The 22,755-nt window shown below is 33.0% G+C and overlaps 1 protein-coding gene and 1 pseudogene across 1 annotated transcript; one reads left to right on the forward strand and one right to left on the reverse strand.

Moving 5' to 3' along the window:
• Positions 1 to 4,458: 4,458 nt before the first annotated feature.
• On the forward strand, positions 4,459 to 7,092 carry LOC132169521 (putative disease resistance RPP13-like protein 3). Its single transcript, XM_059580545.2, has one exon. The coding sequence runs from the start codon at positions 4,459 to 4,461 to the stop codon at positions 7,090 to 7,092; it is 2,634 nt and encodes an 877-aa protein (XP_059436528.2).
• A 3,000-nt stretch (positions 7,093 to 10,092) lies between these two features.
• LOC148588152 (L10-interacting MYB domain-containing protein-like) lies at positions 10,093 to 13,298 on the reverse strand (annotated as a pseudogene).
• Between the last annotated feature and the right edge of the window lie 9,457 nt (positions 13,299 to 22,755).

Below are 22,755 nucleotides of genomic sequence, written 5' to 3' on the forward strand. Positions count from 1 at the left end.
AACCAAATGCTACTAAGAAGGGGCTATGGTGACGGACTCGCATTCTCAGTCAGTAGCTATGGCTTAAACCGAACATTTCACAGTGAGTGGGAACTCCGATGGTCACAACCAAGGGGAGAAATTACACTGATCTCCCCTTTCCTCCTTATTGAATTAAAAAAAAAAAAAAAAAAAAAAAAAAACGTATATGTTGCGGGAGTTAAGAAAAAGACATCTTTTGACTTTTTATTTTTGAGTGAATTTTATTTTTGTCAAAATTTGGAGGCAAAAATTCTATTTTTTAGTTTTTTTTAAAAAAACAAGGTGGTCATATTTTGGTGGAAAATTTTATTTTTAAGACAAAATAAGTAGGAAAAGTTTCATGTACTACTTTAAATTACCACTCAATTGACATGGTTTAAATTCAGGACCTTTGACTCTAATATTTTATTCCAAAAGCTTAAGCGAATGAAAAGAGATAAATTTAATCATTTAATTAATACTATAACACTCATTTTCATTTGTAGGCTCAAACTCCATTTTAACAGGTGACGCTAAACAATTAGAATACTGGGAAAAATTCACATACTCCCATTTAAATTTTCAATTGTGACAATGTCTCCCCCTCCAAACTACCAAAAATTGTCAATGTTCCCTCCAATGATGAAACTACCTTTAGTAAAATGAAAACAAAAAATACTAAAACTTCTAGAAAAAATCTAAAACTAAAACTTAAAAAAAAAAAAAAAAAAAATCCAAAGGATGGAAAAATGAAAATAAAAAAAAATCCTTTGTATAAGAAAAAAAGTAATTTTTTTTTTAATCTTTTTTGTTATAAAAAATGATTTTTATTTTTTATTTTTTATTTTTTTTTATAACTTTTTAAAATAAAAATTTATGTTTTTAAAAAATTAACAATTTTCGTTTAAGAAGAAACAAATTTTTTGGTTTTCTAAATTTTTTTTTTGTTTTTTAAAAATGTTTCTTTTAAATAAAAATTTCCGTTTTAAAAAAACAATTTGTTTTTTAAAAAAATATTGGTTTAAAAAAATTCGTTTTTTTAAAAAAATTAAAAATTTTCGTTTAAAAAATAATTTTTGTTATTTTTAAATTAAAATTTTTCGTTTTTAAAAAAAAAATTAAAAATTTATTTATTTATTTTTGAAATTTATAGGGGCATTTTTGTTTTATTGAGAAATACATAGGTGCATTTTTTAGTTTTTTGCTAGTCTTAGGGCGGATTTTGAAAATGTTTTGATAGTTTGGGGGGATATTGTCACAATTAAAAGTTTGGGGGGACATTGTCAATTGGGTGGTAGTTTACGGTGGGGCATGTAGACTTTACCCTATAATATTTAATTTAAATGAGAAGTGAATTGTGAAGTTATGGTTTGAACTTATGACTTTTGACTCATAGTGTGTTAAATTTTTAAGTTTTTGGGATAAATGATGATTTAATACTATCAAAACACTACTTGAGTGGGCTGCCACCAAAGGGAAAAAAAAACCAAATGGGGTTTAGACTAGGATCTAGACTTTCTCAGAAACCAAGTAGAAAAATAAAGAATAAGAATGATGGAGCGGAGAAAGAGAGAATCAGACAATGATATTCTTATTCCTTTGATAATTTCCATACAATTAAATAGGTTAAGGGTTTGCTTGGATTTGCGATTTCAAAAAATGTAATTTTAAAATGTAGAATTTGAAAGCGTAATTTTTAAAAACGTAGTTAAGCGTTTGGCAAAATCGTGGTTTGTCATTGTTTTCAAATCGCAATGTTTTTAACATGCAATCTTAAACAATTAATTTTTTGCGATTTAGTTTAAAATTATATTTTTTATCTATGAAATTTCAATGCCAAACGTACCACAAATAGAAGAGACCTACGAACTAATATGCTAAGATACAAATTAAAATAAGATTAAATCAGAATAATACTAGGCATAATATGTTAGACAAATACTTCAATAAATAAATAAAAATTAATAATTTTTTCTTTTAAAAAAATTATTATTATTATTATTATTATTATTATTTTTAAATTTCCACACCTTGGTTTTTTATTTTTATTTTTTTAAGAAAGTTATTTTTAGCTTTAGTTTTTTGAATTTTATTTAGGGTATTTTCGTTGTTGGGGGACATTAACAATTATTATTATTATTATTTTTTAGTTTAAGATAAACGTTGTCTTAATTGAAAATTTTGAAAAAAAAAAACATTGTACGGCCGTTGGCATTACCACTATTGCTTGGATATGCTAAGGTTAATAAGAGAAATGCTTTAATGCAATAAAAATATTATTTTTAGTCCATGAAAGTCTTAGGTAGCAAGAGGCTATCCAGCTATAGTTGCTGTGACTCCACCCACTGATGGGCCTAGAGCTTCTTGCCACCTAAGACTTTTATGGACAAAAAATGGTTTTTTTTATTGCACTATAGCATATTTCGTTCAATACTGGCTCTACTTAATTAAAGCACTCATATTGGTTTAACCATTTCTTACTTTTATATAAAATAGATAAGCAAAACATTAAAAAATCATCTACATTGCCACTTTTCACACGTACATCTTATTAATATACTATTTCTCTATCCACATCTCTATTTTCCTAAAATTTTCTCCTACTATTTCTCTCTCCATATTTTACTTTTCTTCCCCAAAGTTGAAAAATAGGATCTTTAGGAAAAATACAATCCTTATAAAAAAAATAAAATAAAATTTAAATGATATAGATAAAAAAAAATAGTAATTAGATGTTTGATGTCTTTTAAAACTCATTAGCTAAACTAAATAAAATAGGATTTTAATTAGTCATTTTGCATAAAAATATACATAAACCAATGTGAATGCTCTTACGCTAAGAAAGCACCTATAGATCGACAAGGACATTAAACGTGAATCTCGTTTCCTTAGAATCGTCTGCAGTAAATGGCTGGGTTACATTTTTTTATTTTATTTTATTTTATATGTGGTATATTTTGAATCATGAAATAGAGTGAATGGGAGAAAACTAAATGAGAGGTGAGTTCCCAAGTTTAATTGAAAAATAAATTTATTTTTAATGTAAGAGTTAGATGAAATTGATTACTTTTTATTTTTATTTTTTATTTATTTTATTAAGACTAGCCAATGTTGTCGCCTCATTCCCTGGGTCAACATCCACTCTTTATTTTTTGAAAAGTTTTGAGCGTGTGAAAATAACACCTCAATATATTTTTTTTTCCTCAGCTTTAACAACCTAAGTTTATTGAAAATGTGTAATAGATTTTCTGTTGGTTTTCCATCTGAAATAATAATTTAATTAAAAATCAAATAATAATTTTTGTCATATCACATTAAAATAATAATTTAATTAAAAATCAAATCTTCAATTTTGTTTTTAAAAAAATGAAAGGGCGACCAATGGTGATGCTACCACCTTTAGTAGGCCACCCCAACTCCTATTGGGTGACAATCAACAACCCCAATCCCCTTAAGGGTGGCTTGCAGCCACCCCATGGGTGTTGGTATGACTTGTAGCTACCCCTAATCCCACATAGGGGTGGCCGCAGGCCACTTCTAATCCCCTATGGGTGGCTCACAAGTCACCTCAACAGCCATGGGATAGCTCGCGGCCACCCCCATAGGGGATTGGGGGTGGCTTGCCAGGCCATGATCCTCAACCATAGGGGTGGCAACCCCATTGGTGGTTATTCCTTCATTTTTTTTTTTATTTAAAATGTTTTTATTTATTTTTTTAATTTTTTAATTTTTTTGAGATTTGAGTTTTTGAATAAAATTATTAAAAAAAAATTTATTTTAATGTGATGTGACAAAAATGATGATGTGACATTAACATACGACACAATTTCGGATGAAAAACCAACTGAATGATCTATTGCACCATTTCTTTTCGAAGAATTTAAGCAGTTAAAACTGAAAAAAAAAAAAAAAAAATCGAGGTGTGATCTATTTTGACGCATTAACTCGGGGATTAATCTAAAAAATTGCCTTCTTCTTTTTCTAATATCACAATCTTTAGTTATTGACCCATGTGATTTAATTTTCATAGGCGTTATATAATAGGTAGCAACTTTAACATGTGATTTCATGTGATTATTTCTTACCCATATAAAAAAGATTGCATGCGATTAATTTCAAATTTGTAATTATCCACCCATGTGGTGTTGGGTCAATAATTTTTTACTTGCAATTGAAACCAGGAAGAAGACATCCAGCTGATTGCTCGCTGCTTGTTCAAAGCTGCTTTTATTGACCCAGTAAGTCTTTCTCAATTGAAAAAAAGATTGAAGTCGGAAACCAGGAAGAAGTTTAGAGGTGCCTTTATTCATTGCAGGTATTCTACTTATCACATTTTCGCATTCTCTCTTTCTCAGCGGCTGCTCTCCATGTTCGAAATGTGAAGCAGTGTTGTTCATTTTTCTTGCATCCTTCCTGTATCCACCTCCCGAGTTTATAGAATTCTTTGCAAAAGCAACAATGGCCGACAGTGTTGTTAATGTTCTCCTACAGCAACTACCCCAACTCATAGAAGGAGCAAGTTTCCCTTCTGGAGTGGAAGATGAAGTCAAGTCATTTCAGAGGGAGCTCGAGAGGATAAATATCTTTCTAGAGAACTCCGATGGGAAACGGAACGAGCATGAAAATGTGAAGGCGTTAATCAGGCAAATCACTGAAGTTGCTTATGAGGCCGAGGATGTTATTGACAAATTCATCGTCAAAGTCGCAGAACAGAGGAAGAGGAATATTGCGGGAAAGATAATATATGGCATTGGGCACGCAATAATGCTCCACATTGTTGCAAAAAAGATAGAAGGCCTCAACAAAGAGATCAACAAAATCTACGACAATATAGAAAAGTACAACATTGAAAGAGCTGAAACAAGCGTAGATGCAACAACGAAGAAGGCATTGCACAGACGTAGGAGACATGTTGAGGAAGATGACGTGGTGGGCTTCCTTCACAACTCTGATACATTGGTGAAACAGCTTACTCATAGAACAGAGAATTCAAAACTTGATGTCATTTCAATTATTGGCATGGGTGGGTTGGGAAAGACCACTCTTGCTAGAAAAATTTACAATAATGATCGTGTCAAGAGGCACTTTTATTGCCGTACATGGGTGTATGTATCTCAAGATTTTAAAATCAGAGAGTTATTGCTTGAAATTTTAATGTCTCATATGTCAATATCAGATGAGTTGACAAGGAAACTCGAAGGGATGAGTGAGGATCAAGCAAAAGAGTACCTAGTAAAGAAGTTGCTGACATACTTGCAAGGGCAGAGGTACCTAATAGTCAAGGATGACATCTGGGAAATTGAAGTTTGGAATGAGGTAAAAGATGCTTTTCCTGATAACTTCAATGGAAGCAGAATATTAATCACCAGTCGCATAAATGAAGTGGCCTTACATGCAAGCCTTACTCCTCCATACTTTCTGCAATTTCTTAACAAAGATGAAAGTTGGGAACTCTTTTGTAAAAAGGTATTCCGAGGAGGAGAATGTCCTCTTGAGTTGAATACTTTGGGGAGACAAATAGTAGAAGGTTGTCGCGGCTTGCCACTTTCAATTGTGATATTAGGGGGCCTTTTGGCAAACAAAGAGAAAATACATCGGACATGGTCAAAGGTTATTGCCGATGTAAATTGGTACCTTACTGAATGCAAAGAGATTTTGGCTTTAAGCTACACCCACTTGCCACGGCGCTTGAAACCATGTTTTTTGTATTTTGGTTCATTTCCCGAAGACTTTGAAATCCCTGTAAGGGAACTAATCCAATTATGGATAGCCGAGGGATTCATACAACACACTGGTAGAAGAAACATTGAGGATGTTGCTGAGGACTACTTGGAGGAGCTCATTGATCTGAACTTGATCCAAGTGGCTACCAGAAGTTTTAATGGAGGGGCCAAGAAATGTCATATTCATGATCTTCTGCGAGACCTATGTATAACCAAAAGCGTGGAAGAGAAGTTTCTTTATGTACCTAAAAATGACAACTGTTCATCATGGAACACCTTTCGTAGACTCTCCATCCAAGGTAGCATTCTTGATCAATTCATTTCTTCAAACACCTCTGGCGCTTCATGTGCTCGTTCTTTTTTGTCCTTCGGGATTGGGCCTAGGTTTAACGGAATTCATTGGAAGTGGGTCCACAGAAATTTGAAAATGCTTCGGGTGCTTCATCTTGAACTAGTGGTCAATGCCATTCCTGAAGAGATAGGAACATTGATTCATTTGAGGTACTTGACGATACAATATCTACCTAATGTGAATATAGAGGTAGATATTCCGGCTTCCTTTGGCAATCTTACAAATCTAGAAACACTTCACGTATATAGTCAAGATTTAGTACTTTTGTCAATCTGGATAATGAAGCTGCCGCGTTTAAGGAATTTGTGTGGGAAAATGATTTTTCCTAACCACTTGGACACAGCTATGTGGAACCTCCAAGTCCTTTCAATGCCACTGCACTCACAATTTGTGCGTCTCATTGTTGAGGGCATGATTCCTAATATAAGGACATTAAGGATAAATTATATTTTCTCGCAGAATAAGGATTGCGAAGCAATAGGTTTTTTTGCAAGCCTCCACCGTTTAAGTCATCTCCAAACATTGAAATTTTTTGGTACTTGTAAAGACATTATTATTCTTCCTGGTTCATTTCCAGAGACAATCACTAAGATAAGCTTAACTGGAGTGAGGTTAGATGAAGGTGGCATGCAAGTGTTGGGAAAACTTCCCAATCTTGGGATACTAAAACTAGAAAATTGCCTTTCTTTTAGTGGCCTCCACATCCCTTCACGTTCGTTTCCCGAACTCCAATTCCTAAAATTGCATGAAATCAAAATTAAAGAATGGAAACAGGACGAAGGTGCTATGCCAGGCCTAAGGCATTTAGTTATGACTAATTGCTATAGGTTGACCATGCTTCATTGGGAACTATGGAGTTTGACTACCTTGCAAGAGGTGAAGGTGTTAATGAGCAACAAAAAATTGGCAAACATGTTTCAGGAATTGCAGAAGGAGGTTGGGTTTGAGCTACACATCGATCCTCCTCTAGATGATGACTTTTATGTAGATGATGACTTTTATGTAGACTTCGAATGAAGACGGGTACGTGTAAGTGGTAGCTGCCTTGCTCATGATAAATTTTCAAATTGATTGCTCTTCTAAACAATTGTCAATTATGTGCTGACAGTGAATTTTGATGGAAACGAAAATTGTGTTAATCCATGGAGTAGCTGCACATAGTTTCGCTGGAGCGGATAGTCTTTGTCTCCTTGTCAATTGGTATGGTGTTCTGTATCATGGATTAAATGATTTGAATTGATTTAACTTGTATTCATTGAAAACATATTGATTTAGCTTTTCGATTGCTATTTTGTGGTAATTTGTGCATGTAATTCCACTTTTCGGATTGAAGTTAGCTAGCTTCTCGATCTAATATATAGATGTGTTATTTGGAAAAATGAAAAAAAAAACTGGTAGGATGTAGGTAGCTAAGCTGGCTAGCTGCATACCTAATTCCCATATGAAGCATGAATATTTAATCTTAATCCTTCAATCATAGACCTTACGTGCTTACCTGGCAAAACCATTTTCCAAAACTAACAAAACAAAACGAAGTGAATCAAAGTCAATCTTCCATGTCATTGGCTACCAGGACCGACATCCAATTCTTATACAATGTATGCATAAGCAATAAGCATGATTGTTTTTCAGATTTGTATAATTATTTTTTCTAATTTTAACACTGGAAATGGACAAAATCATTGTTCTACGTACTCAGAGCATAACTATAATTTGTTTGCATAAATTGCTTTTATTTGTTGCTATATAAATTTTGTATGAAATTCTAAAATAATTTTTTTATCTTCAAACACTTAGACATTATAAAACATCTCCCATTAGATCATGGTTTTTCTTTATTGCTGTCTGTTTAGACACATTTAGGAGGTTGTTTTAAATGGTCAGAAGTGGATGAATCTGATCGTTGTTGTCTTGGGTACAGGCAATCTCACTTGCAGCTCAAACAAAACAAGATGAGGAGGAGAAAGCAAAGGGAGTCAATCTGATCACTGACTGATGCCACCAGCTGAGCAGCAAAATGAGTGACTTAAATTTTCTAACCAGAGGCCATCACTCTTACCCATGCTTTCTTGGAAACATGATCAAATTCAAATTCTTCGTGAGTTATTTTGTTGTCATTTGAGAAATTTGTTCAAAGTGTTCGAATTTATTGCTAGGATGTATTGTATTAATGTAGCAAATCATGGGAAGGGTATTGAACAGATAAAGGGGACTTAGTATTGATATATACTAACCTACATGTAAATAAATTTGTGGAAAACATTATTGTATCAGTAGGCTACAAAGTTGATTTAATAATGATAGAAATATATAAATGGCTCAAGTGTATTTTGTAGATTACTACTTTGCAAGCCAAACGTTTTTAAGAGGGTGTGAAAAACAAGATCGCACGGTGGGAATGTCATCTGGATAATTACCAGCAAAGGGGATTAGGGCCCCCATGCAATTCCTTCAATCCAGACCGTTTCATGTAACAAACGGTTTGGAATGTGCGATGTAAGTGGGATTGGATGAAAGTTAAAAATTTAGGGTATTACAGGGGTTTGTAATTCTTAAAATTAAAATTGCTCGTATATGGCTGATCCATACACTGTCGTTGAGTACTAGCCATTAGAGATCCAAGAAGGATTGGTTTACAAGGAAGTACTTGTCATGATCATGAATTGCAAGAAGCAAGAATTGCACACTAAGAAGATTTTACTGGTGAGGGTCATATGTCGCAACCATGGAGTCGAAGAAGCTTGTGAGAATTGAATCAAGATGTGCACAACAAGTACCCTAATTTGTTTGAAGGTGAGGAAGATGTGGCACACCAAACAACGAATCCCCATCATGGATAAATGAAGTAGGAGGCAAATGAAGACGATGACTGATTGGTAAATCAGTTAGACCTCTTATTATTTTTAGGCATCAAATTTCGAGGATAAAATTTTTATAAGAAGGGAGGGATGTAATACCCCGCACTAAATTAGAATTAAGGATGCCCTAATTAAGTGTTGATATTAGAGTTGAATTAGTAACAAATCCTATAGGGGAGAGACGAGGGAATTTTAAACACCTAGAAGAAATTTTATAGGAAGACTATTCAAACGGTCCGTAAACCGTCCTAATGATCCAGTCTGCATGCTAATTAGAAGAAGTTAAGTATAAATAGGCCAAATGAGGAATCTTTTAAAGCCCCATTATGAGCTTTAGGACACCATTTGGTGCGTGCCCTAGCCTCCAAAAATTGAGAGCAGAGAGAGGAACGGGAAGGCAGAAATAGAGAAAAAGGAAAAGGTCTTTTTGGAAGTTTTGGGCTTACGATCTTCAAGAGAGGTAATCTCTCTGAGAAAGACAACAAAAGTTGAAAACAACTGTCTAATTTAGACCCCAAACGCAGCCAAATAAAACAAACAAAACAGTTAGAGAAATAATAAACTAAAATATTGTAGTGAATAATATCAGGCCATCACAACCATAAACATCAACAAATCAAGACACAAATTTCTCGATGAAGAGAAAAAGCTTGCACAAAGAAAAAACCTCTATGAGACAACTTGATAATAACTTAAAAGTTCTTTATTTTATTTTATTTTATTTTATCTTTATATTAAAATTAGCATCAGCATGTTTTGTTTTATTCTAATTCTTGCATTTTATATTTGATTGTGAAATATTAATTAATAAGTAAATTAAAGTTTAAACGAAATAAGAAATATTTGATATTTGATTGCTTCGCTTTCTTACAAGAAAGCAAAGCAAGGAAAAGACAAAATAAGGAAGCTCTTGTTTTCTAAAGCTACTGAGTATTTTTTTTATTTTTATTTTTTTACATGTCCGCACAAGAAGGGGGAGGATGATTTGAATTAGTAACTTTCGCTTCATTAGGCGTGGTCTAAGCCGATTGAGCTACCTTTTGGGGACTAAAGCTACTGAGGGCCCGTTTGGGAGTACGATTTCAAAAATTACGTTTTTAAAAATTGCATTTTTAAAATCACTACTTTTTAAAATCTCACAAGCGTTTGGTAAAACATGCTAAAAAGTATTTTTTTTTTTTTTTTTTAATCAATTGAGTGTTTGGATAACATTAGCATATATTTGCGGTTTCATAACCAAATTACCAATAATGACATTTCTTTATAACAGTAAAATAACTAACATTGTCTATAAGCCTCCATTTTTAACACCTATGCAAACAAAAGTATGACTTATAATTTGACATTAACTTTGAATTTTCTACTTAGGCAATTCTATATTGCTATATTACTTGTTTATATGCTTTTTTGTTTTTGTATTTTTCTTTTCTTGAAACATATTCTAAACAGACATATAATAAAAAATAGAAGAACAATCCATCAAATTAAACTAATAATGTTCATCAAATTTAACTGTTACATAATTCACCAATAATTTAAATTAGTACTTGATAAATCATCAAAAAAAACTTAAAGGATATTAAAAATTAGCCTAAAACATAAATAATAAAGCACTGTTTATAGCCCAAAAACGGATTGGGCTATATTGTCACGAACCACTTTCATCTCCTCGTCATGTATATTGCCAATGTTTTCCTGACTGTTACTCCTTGCATCATCATCATTATCGAAGTTATCTTTATCCCACTTAAACTCATTATCCTTTATGTCATGTATTCTAATAAAATTATGAAGGACCGCGGTAGCAACTACAATGAGCATTTGATTGTTAATATCATAAGATGGCATTTGCCTTAAAATATGCCACCTATTCTTCCACACACCAAAAGTTCGCTCTATAACACTTCTAAGGGATGAGTGAACATAGTTATACCTCTCCTTTATCCCATTTCCTCGACTAGCTTGTCGAAAATCGGGAAGGTGATATCTCTCCCCTTTGTAAGGTGTCAAGTACCCTTTAATTAAGGGGTATCCACAACTAAATAATATTTTCCTACACGATAATAATAACCATCTATGAGATGTACATAAACAATATGCATTCATAATCAATAAGATTAAAAAAAATACTATACCTAGTGGTAGTTTTGGAAAGTTTGCAGATGGTTTACGAATAGCATCTAAAAAATATGTGTATCATATGTCGCACCTTCCCATCCTACCATAATAAATCAAAATTGCATGCCGCCATCACATTTTAAGTTGGTGTTCATTTTCTTCCAATGTATGGAATTTTCTTATCCTCTCTGACAACAACTGGGATATGTGTTCTATCAATGGCACCGATACAGTTTTAAAATACGCATGTTGTTAAATTTTAGATACTTATTAAGCTACTTTAACAAAATGTAAGCACATATTGAGCAATACTGATAAACAAATAAAATAAGTACCTTAAAATGTGGCCAATACAATGGATTGTGCCGAATTTTTTTGGGAACTTCATTGAAGGTGGGATCAGAAGGTTTGATGAGATCCATTGCCATTAGGTTAAGCGCTTTCAGAACTTTAGGAAAATGTCTATGTATAGTCTCACCAGAATGTTGGAACCTTTCTTGAACCATTCTATTACATCATCCTTGTGCAAGAATAAACAAACATATACCTACTGACTCTTCTAGTCTAATACGCCTCGTATGCTGAAGTCCATATGTATGTTGCAGAACATTATATAATTGAAAGAAAATACGTGGTTTCATTCTAAACATATCATGACATATAGTCTAATTTTCAGTCATCATATGTATCAACCACCTATATCCAGTTTCTTTAGAATTTCTACAAAGTTGTTTATTAATGTATTTAATGGCATACGTCACTACTGCATGACATCCAGCAAAACAAGATGGTAAAACTCATCATCACTATCATCATCATCATTCTCGTCATTATCATGCAAATGATCATCATTACCATAATCCATATAATCATCATAGTCAATGTGAGTGATACCTAAAAAATATTAACAATTAATAAGATAAAACACATAAAACTATCTTTTAAAGAAATTGTTCAACAATCACAATTATCAAATTTGCATTATTCAAATATAAAATAACATAAGTCATATCAAGTGGAGAAACTAAAATTACATTGTCCAAATATATAATAATAATAATAATAATAATAATAATCATAATAATAATAAAAAACACATAGTTCAAATATCCCAACACCGAAAATAACAAGTGTCTTATTGCAAATTTATCCACTTGCTAAACAAGTAAAGAAATGGCGGTTGTCTATCAATTTTGCTTCATCTTTTAGAAACATAAGCTACAAATGTGGTTTTTCCAACACAGCGAACACCTCTCTCTTTTTTTTATTATGAAAAATACGAGCTGCCATATGATGGAAATTAGAACCCCCCTCAACACCATCCAAGGTGCACATGCGCTTCAAGACATCACGAATACTGTTACTTGAATTTGCTTGACTTGTGGCCTTTAACTCAACATCATTACTTGTTCACTGAGCTCATTTAGCAGCCTTGACACAGTTCATGCTTTTTTTCCTTTGCTTTGCATGACGGTACCTATCTCATTTCTTGGGGAGGCTGTGTAGGATTAGGTAGCTGTGTAGGATTGGCTGTTTATGTAGAATTAGGTGGCTGTGTAGGATTAGGTATCTGTGTAAGATTAAGTGTCTCAATATCATCATGATTATATTGAGGACTCAATTCACCAGACAAGTCACTTGACACCTCCACAAGAGTCTCAAAATTAGTAGGTAAACCACCTGAAGAGGGAGTCCATGCACTTTCTCCAGTAGCTGCAGTGTCTCTGAACATTATGTATAATAAATGAAGGTTATCTAAACCTTTTTCCTGGAATTCTGAAGCCTCGGGAACCTCCTACATAATTAAAATGCTTATATTAATAACTAAAAGTACAAACTATTACTAAAAAAATCATATTAATTGATGATGAGAGACACACCTTTAACTTCCTTTCCCACCATTCATTCGTTGCATCTATATATTGTTCCTTTGGTTGCATCCCATCCTAATCCAGTTTTACTTCCTTTCAATTTGTTCAAAGTAATCCAATCTTTTTTCAATGTGTCCTACTCATTCTTGAACTTACGTTATTCCCATGACTTACCGGTCTTATTTCTAAATGCTACCTCAGTATTCTTCCAACCATGTTTTGTAAAGTGGGTATTTGGTCGATTACCTTGAAACACCTCATCCACACAGAGTTCACAAAAGATTATAGTAAATTGTGATGTCCAAAGAGCTCTAGAATCTGAGTTACTCTGTTTTGATTTAGGGTTAGGATTGGATATTGTATTTTGTTTATCCATCTACAAAATTATAATTTTAGAAAGCTAGTAAGACACTAATATATTAACCATCTCATACACCAATAAAAACCAAAAGAATTATTAACATAAAAATATAGCATTCAACTATATATATAAGGGTTAAATATTCCATACCTCTCTAGGGTTTCCCAACTTTATTTTTTTCCCCTTGTGGTTTCATTTTTATCACAAGAGGTCCCTGTGGTTTTGATAAGTGACCAAATTAGTCCATCCGTTAGTTGCCGTTAGGACTGACACATGGACCAGTCAAACGTCGACACGTGGCACATATATTTTTTTTTTATAATTAAAAAAAAAAAAGAAATGGAAAAAATTGGGGGTGGCTCTTGGCCATTTGGGGGTGGCCAGGCCACCCCCATCTGGCCGGATGGGGGTGGCTCGGCCACCCCCATGGCCAAAGGGGGTGGCCGAGCCACCCCCAAATGGCCAAGGGGGTGGCCAATTTTTTCCGTTTCTTTTTTTTTTTTTTTTTTTTTTTTTTTAATTATAAAAAAAATACATTTTTTAAAAAAAAAATTAAAAAAATTAAATATGTGCCACGTGTCGACGTTTGATTGGTCCACGTGTCAGTCCTAACGGTCAACTAACGGATGGACTAATTTGGTCACTTATCAAAATCACAGGGACCTCCTGTAATAAAAATGAAATCACAGGGGAAAAAAATAAAGTTGAAAAACCCTAGGGGGGTATGGAGTATTTAACCCAATATATAAACTATCAAAGCTTTATTTAAGTCTTTACTTTCGTCATTTTTTAGCTTATAAGTTGCAACACGTTTCTTTAATATATAAATAATGTTTGAATTTATCCTTCACTATATTTCATATATGGACATGTGGAGTTGATACAAATATTGACACGAAACAGAACTAAAAAAAAAATTAAAAAGTCATTATTGCAAATTGTTACTGTGCACATCACTGTGCAATACACAGTAACAAATCACTGTCACAATGACCCGAAAAAATACGTCGGTCTTTGTGCACTGCACAATAAAAAAATTAAAATAAAAAAAATCACAAATTATCACTCTTTATTACCCATTAAAAAAAAAAATCATCACAAATTGTTACAGTGCAATACCCATTAAAAAATAAAAATTAAAATCCATCACAAATTGTTGATGTACACTGCCTTAAAAAAAAAAAAAAAAAGAAGCCATAAAAAATCGTCATTGTGCACATCACTGTGCAGTGCACAGTGACCAGAAAAAACCATCATCTTGGTCACTGTACACTATATAGTATAATTTTTTTTTTTTTTTTAAAAGGCTCACATAGTTACTGTACACGCACTATCACATCACTGTGCGTGTACAGTGATCAATCACTGCATATTGTAATGGATTGCAGATCATTATGCATACACGGTAATCACTGTGCAATACACAGTAACAGATCACTGTCACAATGACCCGGAAAATACTTTGGTCTTTGTGCACTGCACAATAAAAAAATTAAATAAAAAAATCACAAATTATCACTGTTTATTACCCATTAAAAAAATATATAAAAAAATCATCACAAATTGTTATAGTGCAATACCCATTAAAAAATAAAAATAAAAATCCATCACAAATTGTTACTGTACATTGCCTTAAAAAAATAAAAAAAAAGAAGCTATAAAAAAATCGTCACCGTGCACATCAGTGTGCAGTGCACAATGACCGGAAAAAACCATCATCTTGGTCACTGTACACTGTACAGTATAATTTTTTTTTTTTTTTTTTTTTTTTTTTTAATTTTGTTATTTTAATTTTAATTTTTTTAAAAAAAGCCTCGCATGGTTACTGTACACGCACTATCACATCACTGTGCGTGTATAGTGATCCATGCATATTGTGATGGATTGCATATCACTATGCATGCACGATAATCTAAATTAAATTTTGAAAAAAAAAAAATCACAACTTTACTCTGTAGAAATGGTCGAAGAATATAAACGCATATATAAAAAGGTACAGTAATCATACAAACCACATAAAACAACACCAAACGGTGAAAAGTTTTACAAAAGCAAAGGTGAGATTCTTACCTGGTAGAGGGGTGGATAGATGGACAACATCGAGGCACACTGCTACAAAGCGGAGAAAGGATGAACGAGACAGAGATGATGAAGAAAAAGAAGAGAAAAAAATGGTTTTAATATATTTTAGGTGGGTATTCTCGGTATTTTTTTCATTCCCGCTCAACAAAAAGATAACTATTGTGCCAAATATCTTTTTAATAGAAATTGTGATTTTGTTTAAATTCCCACCTTTTTAAATAAATACTCTCTAATCAGCTTATAGAAATCACAAATTTTTTTGCGATTTTAAAATTTGCGTTTTTAAAATTACAATTCCAAACACTTTAAAATTACGATTTGGTTTAAAATCGCAAATATTTTTTTAAAAACACACTTCCAAACGCACCGTGAGGACTGATTGCTTTGCATGTGGTGCCTCTTGGTCGATCTCTAAAGGCGGTGGACTTCTAAAAAGCACCAAGACTTGGACGGGAAAGAAACGTAGGCTTCGGTTGATAAACGATTTTGTTTTGGTTTGATACTGTAGCAGAAAGTGATTGATGTGAAAAAAAGTAAGAATGCTTTTTTTTTTTTTTTTAAATGAAAAAGTATGAATGTTTGATATAGAAAAATGAAAAAATTTTATTTTGTAGTGATTTTTTTATTTGAATAATAATAAAAAATAATTGATATGATGTAAAAAGTAAAAATATTAAAAAAATAAAAAAATGTGATAAATAGTGTAGAGCCAAAAACAGACAAAATCGTTTATCAAACGACGCCGTAGCAATATGAGAAGAAGTGCGTGGAAACAAGAGAAAGAAAATAAAGGAACAACTGGGGCCCACGAATTGGTAGTGAAGTCCAAAAAAAAAAAAAAAGACACTAAAGGAGTCTCTTTTGATTTTGAGTAGCCGACTGGTCGAATTAATTTGGAGCACCCTATATATCAAGTTTTTTATTTTATTTTATTTTATTTTAATTATATATTATTATGTATTTTAATATTATGAGTGGCTAAGTTTTTGGCTAGGGTTTGATGTGAAGTCCCGTATTTTTATTATGAGTTTTTGAAATTATTTTATTTTTCATTTTGCACAGATTAATGATCAACCAACTGTTTGAGATTGTGTCACCATCTTTCCGAATATCTTCAAACTACCATCTGATCGGTTCTTCCTCATATATTCCCAAGCATTGTGGTCTACATCAATTATCAATAATGAAGCTCTTGAGCATGGAACACGCTGGGGAAACTTCCACGGAAAAATGTTTCCCAACTGGCAGAGCATATAGTTGTCATCAACCCAAAATTATATTTACAATACATCTTTTTATTTTATTTTATTTTATATGTTACTACACAAAATAAAATATAGGAAAATTTTCAGAAAATTCTGGTAAACTTCTACTTGTTTTGACTATTTTTAAAGTTTAAAAACTCTCAATTAAGGGTATTAAAATTTTCAGTTTCTTTTAATTACCTTTTTATGTTAAGATTTTTCGTTAATTTTTAAAATAAGTGTGATTTTAAAAATTGCGTTTTTGAAATCATTACTTTTTAAAATTGCAAAGGCATTTGGTAAAACATGTTAAAAAGTATTTTTTATTTTTTATTTTTTATTTTTATTTTATCAAATATTTGTTATGAGAAATCGTGATTTTGGTTTAAATTCTTACTTTTTCAAATAAGCATTGTCTAGCCTGCTTGTATAAATCACAATTTTTTTTTTCTTTCTTCTTATTTTAAATTAAGTGGTTTTTAAATTAAAATATCAAACATCTTACATTTTGCGATATCTTTTAAAAACGTAGATTATTCTTGAGATATCGCAATCCCAAACATACATATAGTACTTTAAGAGAAGTATGTACTTATTCAAAACTAATTTCACTTTTCAAACAAATTTTTTTGTCAAATCCAAAAATAAAAAAAGCCGGCCTTGCGATATCGCAATCTCAAACATACCTGTAGTACTTTGAGAGAAGTATGTGTACTTTTTTCAAAACTAATTTCACTTTTCAAACGAATTTTTTTTTTTTTTTCAAATCCGAAAAATAAAAAAAGCCGGCCAATGTTGTTGCCTCATTGCTGGGTCAACATACTCACTTTCTTTTTAACTAGGTTGTAAATAAACCAGTTCGTTCGACAACCTACTTGATACCTGCTTGGTTTAGCTTGACCCGAACTCGATATTGTACAAGCCCACTTGTTATTGTACAAACTTGCTCGATTACTAAATGATGCATACCCAATTCGCTCGACAAAAACTCGCGAGCTCAGCTCGACCGACATGTTAGCCCGACTCAGTGGCGGATGCAGGATCTTTCCTATGTGGGGGCGTTTTTTTAATGAATAAAATAATAAAAATAATTAAATATAAAAATAATTTGTTGATCTTCTTTTTGTGCATTGCTGTATTTTTTTTAATGAATACAAAAATAAAGTTGGAAAAAAATATAACGAACCAAATAAGTGAATAAATCAACAAAATTTTAATTATGTTTTAAAACAAATAAATAAAACTTACAATTTATTTTCTCACTATTGGCGCTAATTCAATTGTCCTATTTGTAGATATGCTCTTTGAATTTGGTGTCTATCACTAGGGACGGAGCCAGGAAATTTTATGGGAGGGGGCTAACCAAAATTTTTTTTTTTCGGTTCTTTAGAATTTTTTTATTAAAAAAAGTTATTTTGGTTTTTTCTTATAAACTAAAAACTACCGTAAGGGCAAAAAAAAAGTGAGCATTTGAAAGTAAGAGCCAAAAAATGGACATTTGAAAGTAAGGACCAAAAATAAAAAAAACTTAATGGGTATGGCCCAAAAAAATTAAGAATATGGCCAAAAGTTTTTATTGGATATGGCTAAAAAATCTAAAAATATGGCCAAATTTTTTTTGAAAAGGAGGCCAAATGACTAAAATTAAAACATTACTTTACTTTTTTTTCTCCTTATTTTGGGGGGACCATGGCCTACCCTGGTCCCCCCTCCCTCCGTCTCTGTCTATCACTAGGATAATAATCACACTTTTTTTTTTCTTTTTTATCTGAAGCAAGGATCTCCGGACAGATTTGCTAAATTTACTTCAACACAAGGTCATTTAAAATTTGATTAGAGGTCAATAAAATCATTGTTTTTCTTCATAATCTCAGACAACTACAATTATATATTTATACAATTAAAATATGAAACAAAAACTATATAAATTCATAAATAATTAAATATAAAAACAATTAGCAAAAATAGGCTTAATAGCATATAATTATATAAATATTAAGACAAACTCATTTAAAAGAACAATTATTTTTACAAGGCTGGCAAGCACGCGTGTTTTATTTTTACAAAGTCTTTTATTTTGTTTTTAATTTATATAGCCGCTGTTCCCCACTTTGAGCTTGGCTTCTTATTTTTTATTGTTTAACTTACACGGCTGCTGTTCCCCGTTGGCCATTAGTACATTCTTTAATTTTTTTTATTGTTTTGTTTATATTTGTTGCAGGCTTCCAGCAGGCTGGTCTCCCATTTAGGCATATTTTCAAAGGTTTTTTTTAGTTTTTTTTATCTGTTTGTCTTGTTTGTCCAGCCTGTCCCCACTCCTCAGTCAATATTCCCAAAATAGAAAACGCACCGTTTAGAGTACTATTCATCATCTTCTTCCTTCCATTCTTCTGAAACACTAAGTTTGGCATAATATATGGTTGAAACATGAGGGAGAGGGCATAATCATTGCTGAAGGGCATACTTATGCCTGAGAGAGGGCATAATCACGGCTGAGGACATAAAAATTTTTTTACCAAAGGGCAAGGAAAATTTTTAGGGGTCGACTGGGGGCATATGCCCCCAGTCGACTCCCCTGGATCCGCCTCTGGCCCGACTCGTTAGCTCGTTCATATATCTTATATCTTATATATAAATATATATTAATATATTAATAAAAATAACTTATATAAATTTATTTATATTAGTAATTAAGTAATATAAGTTATTTAATATATATATATAGACACACACACAAACCATTAGTTTCCCTCATATAAATTGAACTGTGGAAGTCTTAAGTTTCTTTTGATCACATCCATTAGGTTTTTTTTTTTTTTTTTTTTTTTTTTTTTAAGCCACATCCATTAGTTTTAATTTCCTCTTCTTTAGTTCGAAATGAGAAAATCCTATTTCCTAAAAAAAATTCAATTGATTAAACACCAAGACTAATAAAGCAAATGTCACGGTCAAAGAAAACTTATTTTTTGTTTTGTTTGTTTGTTTTTTTTTTTTTTTTTTTTTTACATGTCCACACAAAGGAAGGAAGAAAGAGATTTAAACTAGTAACCTCCCCTTTATGAGACGTGGTTCATAACTGATTGAGCTATCCATTGAGGATGAAAACTTCCTCTTCTATTTACATGTCAAAGAAAAAATTTCCTCTCATTTAATGCCTCCAACTACTGCCAATTTTTTCCCTGTCCTCAATCTCCCATTGTTTTCAGCCTTTAGATTTCCTTCTTTAAAACTTAACCATTAAAATCAACTCAGCCCATTTAATATGTTATGCGTTTTTAAATGTCTCGACTCCTCGAAGACTTGAAGGATGTATGCCCCTAACTTTATGCGTTTTTCCATGTTTAACGCTTAGAAGTATGCCCCTAACTTTCGCCCAAATCAATCCTCACGGTCCATTCCTTATCATCTGCATTAAATAATTCTAACTACACACTCACTCCAAAAATTCTTCCACTTTCTCTTTAGGTTTCTCTCACTGCTCCTTTCACCGCAGCTCACCAGCGCTTCCCTCCATGGCGTGAATCACTGAGGTAATGACAGTTTCATCTTCTATATCTCCTTGTCGCAGATTCTTTTTAAACGAGCTCGAGTTGGGATATAGCTCAAGCGAGCTGAGTTCGGACAAGCATTTCTGAGCTCGACTCATTTAGAATTCCTTCTAAACGAGCCAGTCTCGGAATAGCACAACTCGACTCGATTAAAACCATATTTTTAACTAATCTCAAAATCTTTTAAAGGTAACAACTTTAATATGTGATTCCATGTTGATAATTTCTTCTTTCTGACCCATATAAAAAAAGATTAATTCCAAATTTGTAATTATCAACCAGGAAGAAGACATCCAGCTGATTCATCGCTGCATGTTCAAAGTCTTTCCCATACTTTTTGGCTTGCTGTTGACGTTGGAAACCGGGAAGAAGTTTAGAGCTGCTTTTAATCATCTGGAATTGGGAGGCGTAAAAATAGCCGGTAAATTACCATATGTCTTAAAAAAAAATTTAAGCCGGATAAAAATAAGTAGATTAATTATTAGATTAAGGGATAATTTTACTTTACTTACCTGAAATGATGTTCTTTTTGCAAATACTTCTCTAATGTTTAAAATCTCTCATTTTGGTGCATCAATCTTTTGATTTTTTTTCAATTATTTTCTTTCTGTTAGAGATTGGAGTTAAATCAAACAGTAGAAGGGGTAAAAAGACTTTTATACCCCTACAAATTTTGAAAATTCAAATTTACTCATTATTTATAAATAAAAAAATTATTTTATTATTAAAAAATAAGAAAGAAAGAAAGAAAAAAAAAAAAACTTCACTTTAGACTCTTGAATTATTACGCGATTTGACATACCCTTCAAACTTTGAAATTTTTTTTTTTGAAAAAAAGGGTCACAAGGTGGCCCAACCGTGAGTCACCTTGTGATTTTTATTTTTATAATATTTATATATTTTTTATTTGAAATTAAGGGTAAATTTGAAATATTATAAAAAAGTCATGGGTATAAACGTTATTGTTTCACTTTTAATGTTTAAAATCTGACAGAAGGGTTCAAATTAATTACAATTGAAAGTTTAGGGATCCAAATTAATTGGTTTCAAAGTTCGAAAGAGATATATTAAACGTGTGGTAGTTTAGAGGCCTAAACTAAAGTTTCTTAAAAAAAAAAAAAAAATGTGACCCATCATGGGTCACCTTGGTGGCCCACGGCGGGACCCGCGGATCACTTGGTGGCCCACGGGATCATAGGTGACCTGACCCCTGGTGGGTCACCAAAGTGACCCTCTGTTGGGGTCACAAAGTGACCTAATGGTGGGTCACTTTGTGACCCCCGGAGGTCACCAAGGCTTCGTTTGGCAAAAGTCATGGCCCAGACACTGTTCAGTGTCTGGGCCATTGACCGGTTTTTTTGTCAACATTTGACATATTTTTTACCATATTGCCCCTCTCTCAGAAATTTTTCCAGAGACATAAATCCCACGCTTTCCCCTCTCTATGCGGTCCTGGCAAAAAAGGCATATTTTATGCCTTCTATTAAAATGCTGACACCTCACCTAATACACTTTAAGAAAATAAAACTAAAACACCGGATAACAACCAAAAAGAAAACAAGCAGAGGTATAGGCCGGAAAGAGAAATTACCGGTGGAGGAGAACCATTTTCCGCCGGAACCAGAAAAACCCACCAACAGACACAACTCAAGAATTCACAAAGAAACTATATCAAGAATTATCGCAAATCAAGAATCCCTTAATGAAAACTTTTTTTTTTTTTTTTAAAAAAAAAAAAACAAAAAAAACCATTAAAAGAATAGAAATAAAAGAAAAGAAAAGGTTTTGATGACCCACCTGGATGCCGTAGCCTCCGAAATGGCCATCGAAGAACCCACTGCCCAGTGATTGTAAATTTGTGATATTTTTTAGAAAATGAGCAACAACAATTCCGATTAACAGAGATTTGCGATCAGCAATTTGGATCAAGGTTTTGTTTCTACGTGGGAAAGAAGTAAGTTGGATCTAGCGTGGGTTTCGTCCAGACCCAGCGTGGGTCAGGCTGTGACCCACGCTGGGTCGCGGGTCACGGCCCAGCGTGGGTGACCGACGTGACTCAGCCGTGGGTCGACCGTGACCCAGTGACCCACGTGGGTCTGGTGACCCACGGCGGGTCTCAGGCCGAGACCCAGCCGTGGGTCTGCTCTGGTCTCTCTCCTTCTCTCTCTCACTGTAGACCCAGCAGTGGGATTTTCTCTCTCGTTCGATCTTGTGTTTACGTTGTAGATAATAAGGTGGATGAACTTTTGGAGTTATGTGGAAGTAGTGATAATAAGGTGGCGAAAGGTGATGATCTTTTGATGGAAAGCTTTGATAATGAGAATGGGAGTTCAAGTGATGAAATTAACGATAGCCAAAACGTTGATACTGATGAAATCGTGGGTCCGGGAGAGTTGATGAACGGGATGGGTGGGTTGAGAATTTCAGAGAGGCTTACAGTTGAAACTGACGGCTCAAGTGCGAATTCTGTGCCGTCAGATAGCGGGAGTTCACAGCCACCTCGTCCACCTGTCCCACCCTCGAAACCTTCAGCAGGAAACTCAAATTCTAGGAGAGTTGTCTCAGGAAATTCAAATGCTGTGCGGATTGGGTCATCCA

This window comes from Corylus avellana, chromosome 1 (genome assembly GCF_965113065.1).
Source record: "Corylus avellana chromosome 1, dhCorAvel1.hap1.2, whole genome shotgun sequence".
NCBI lineage: Eukaryota > Viridiplantae > Streptophyta > Magnoliopsida > Fagales > Betulaceae > Corylus > Corylus avellana.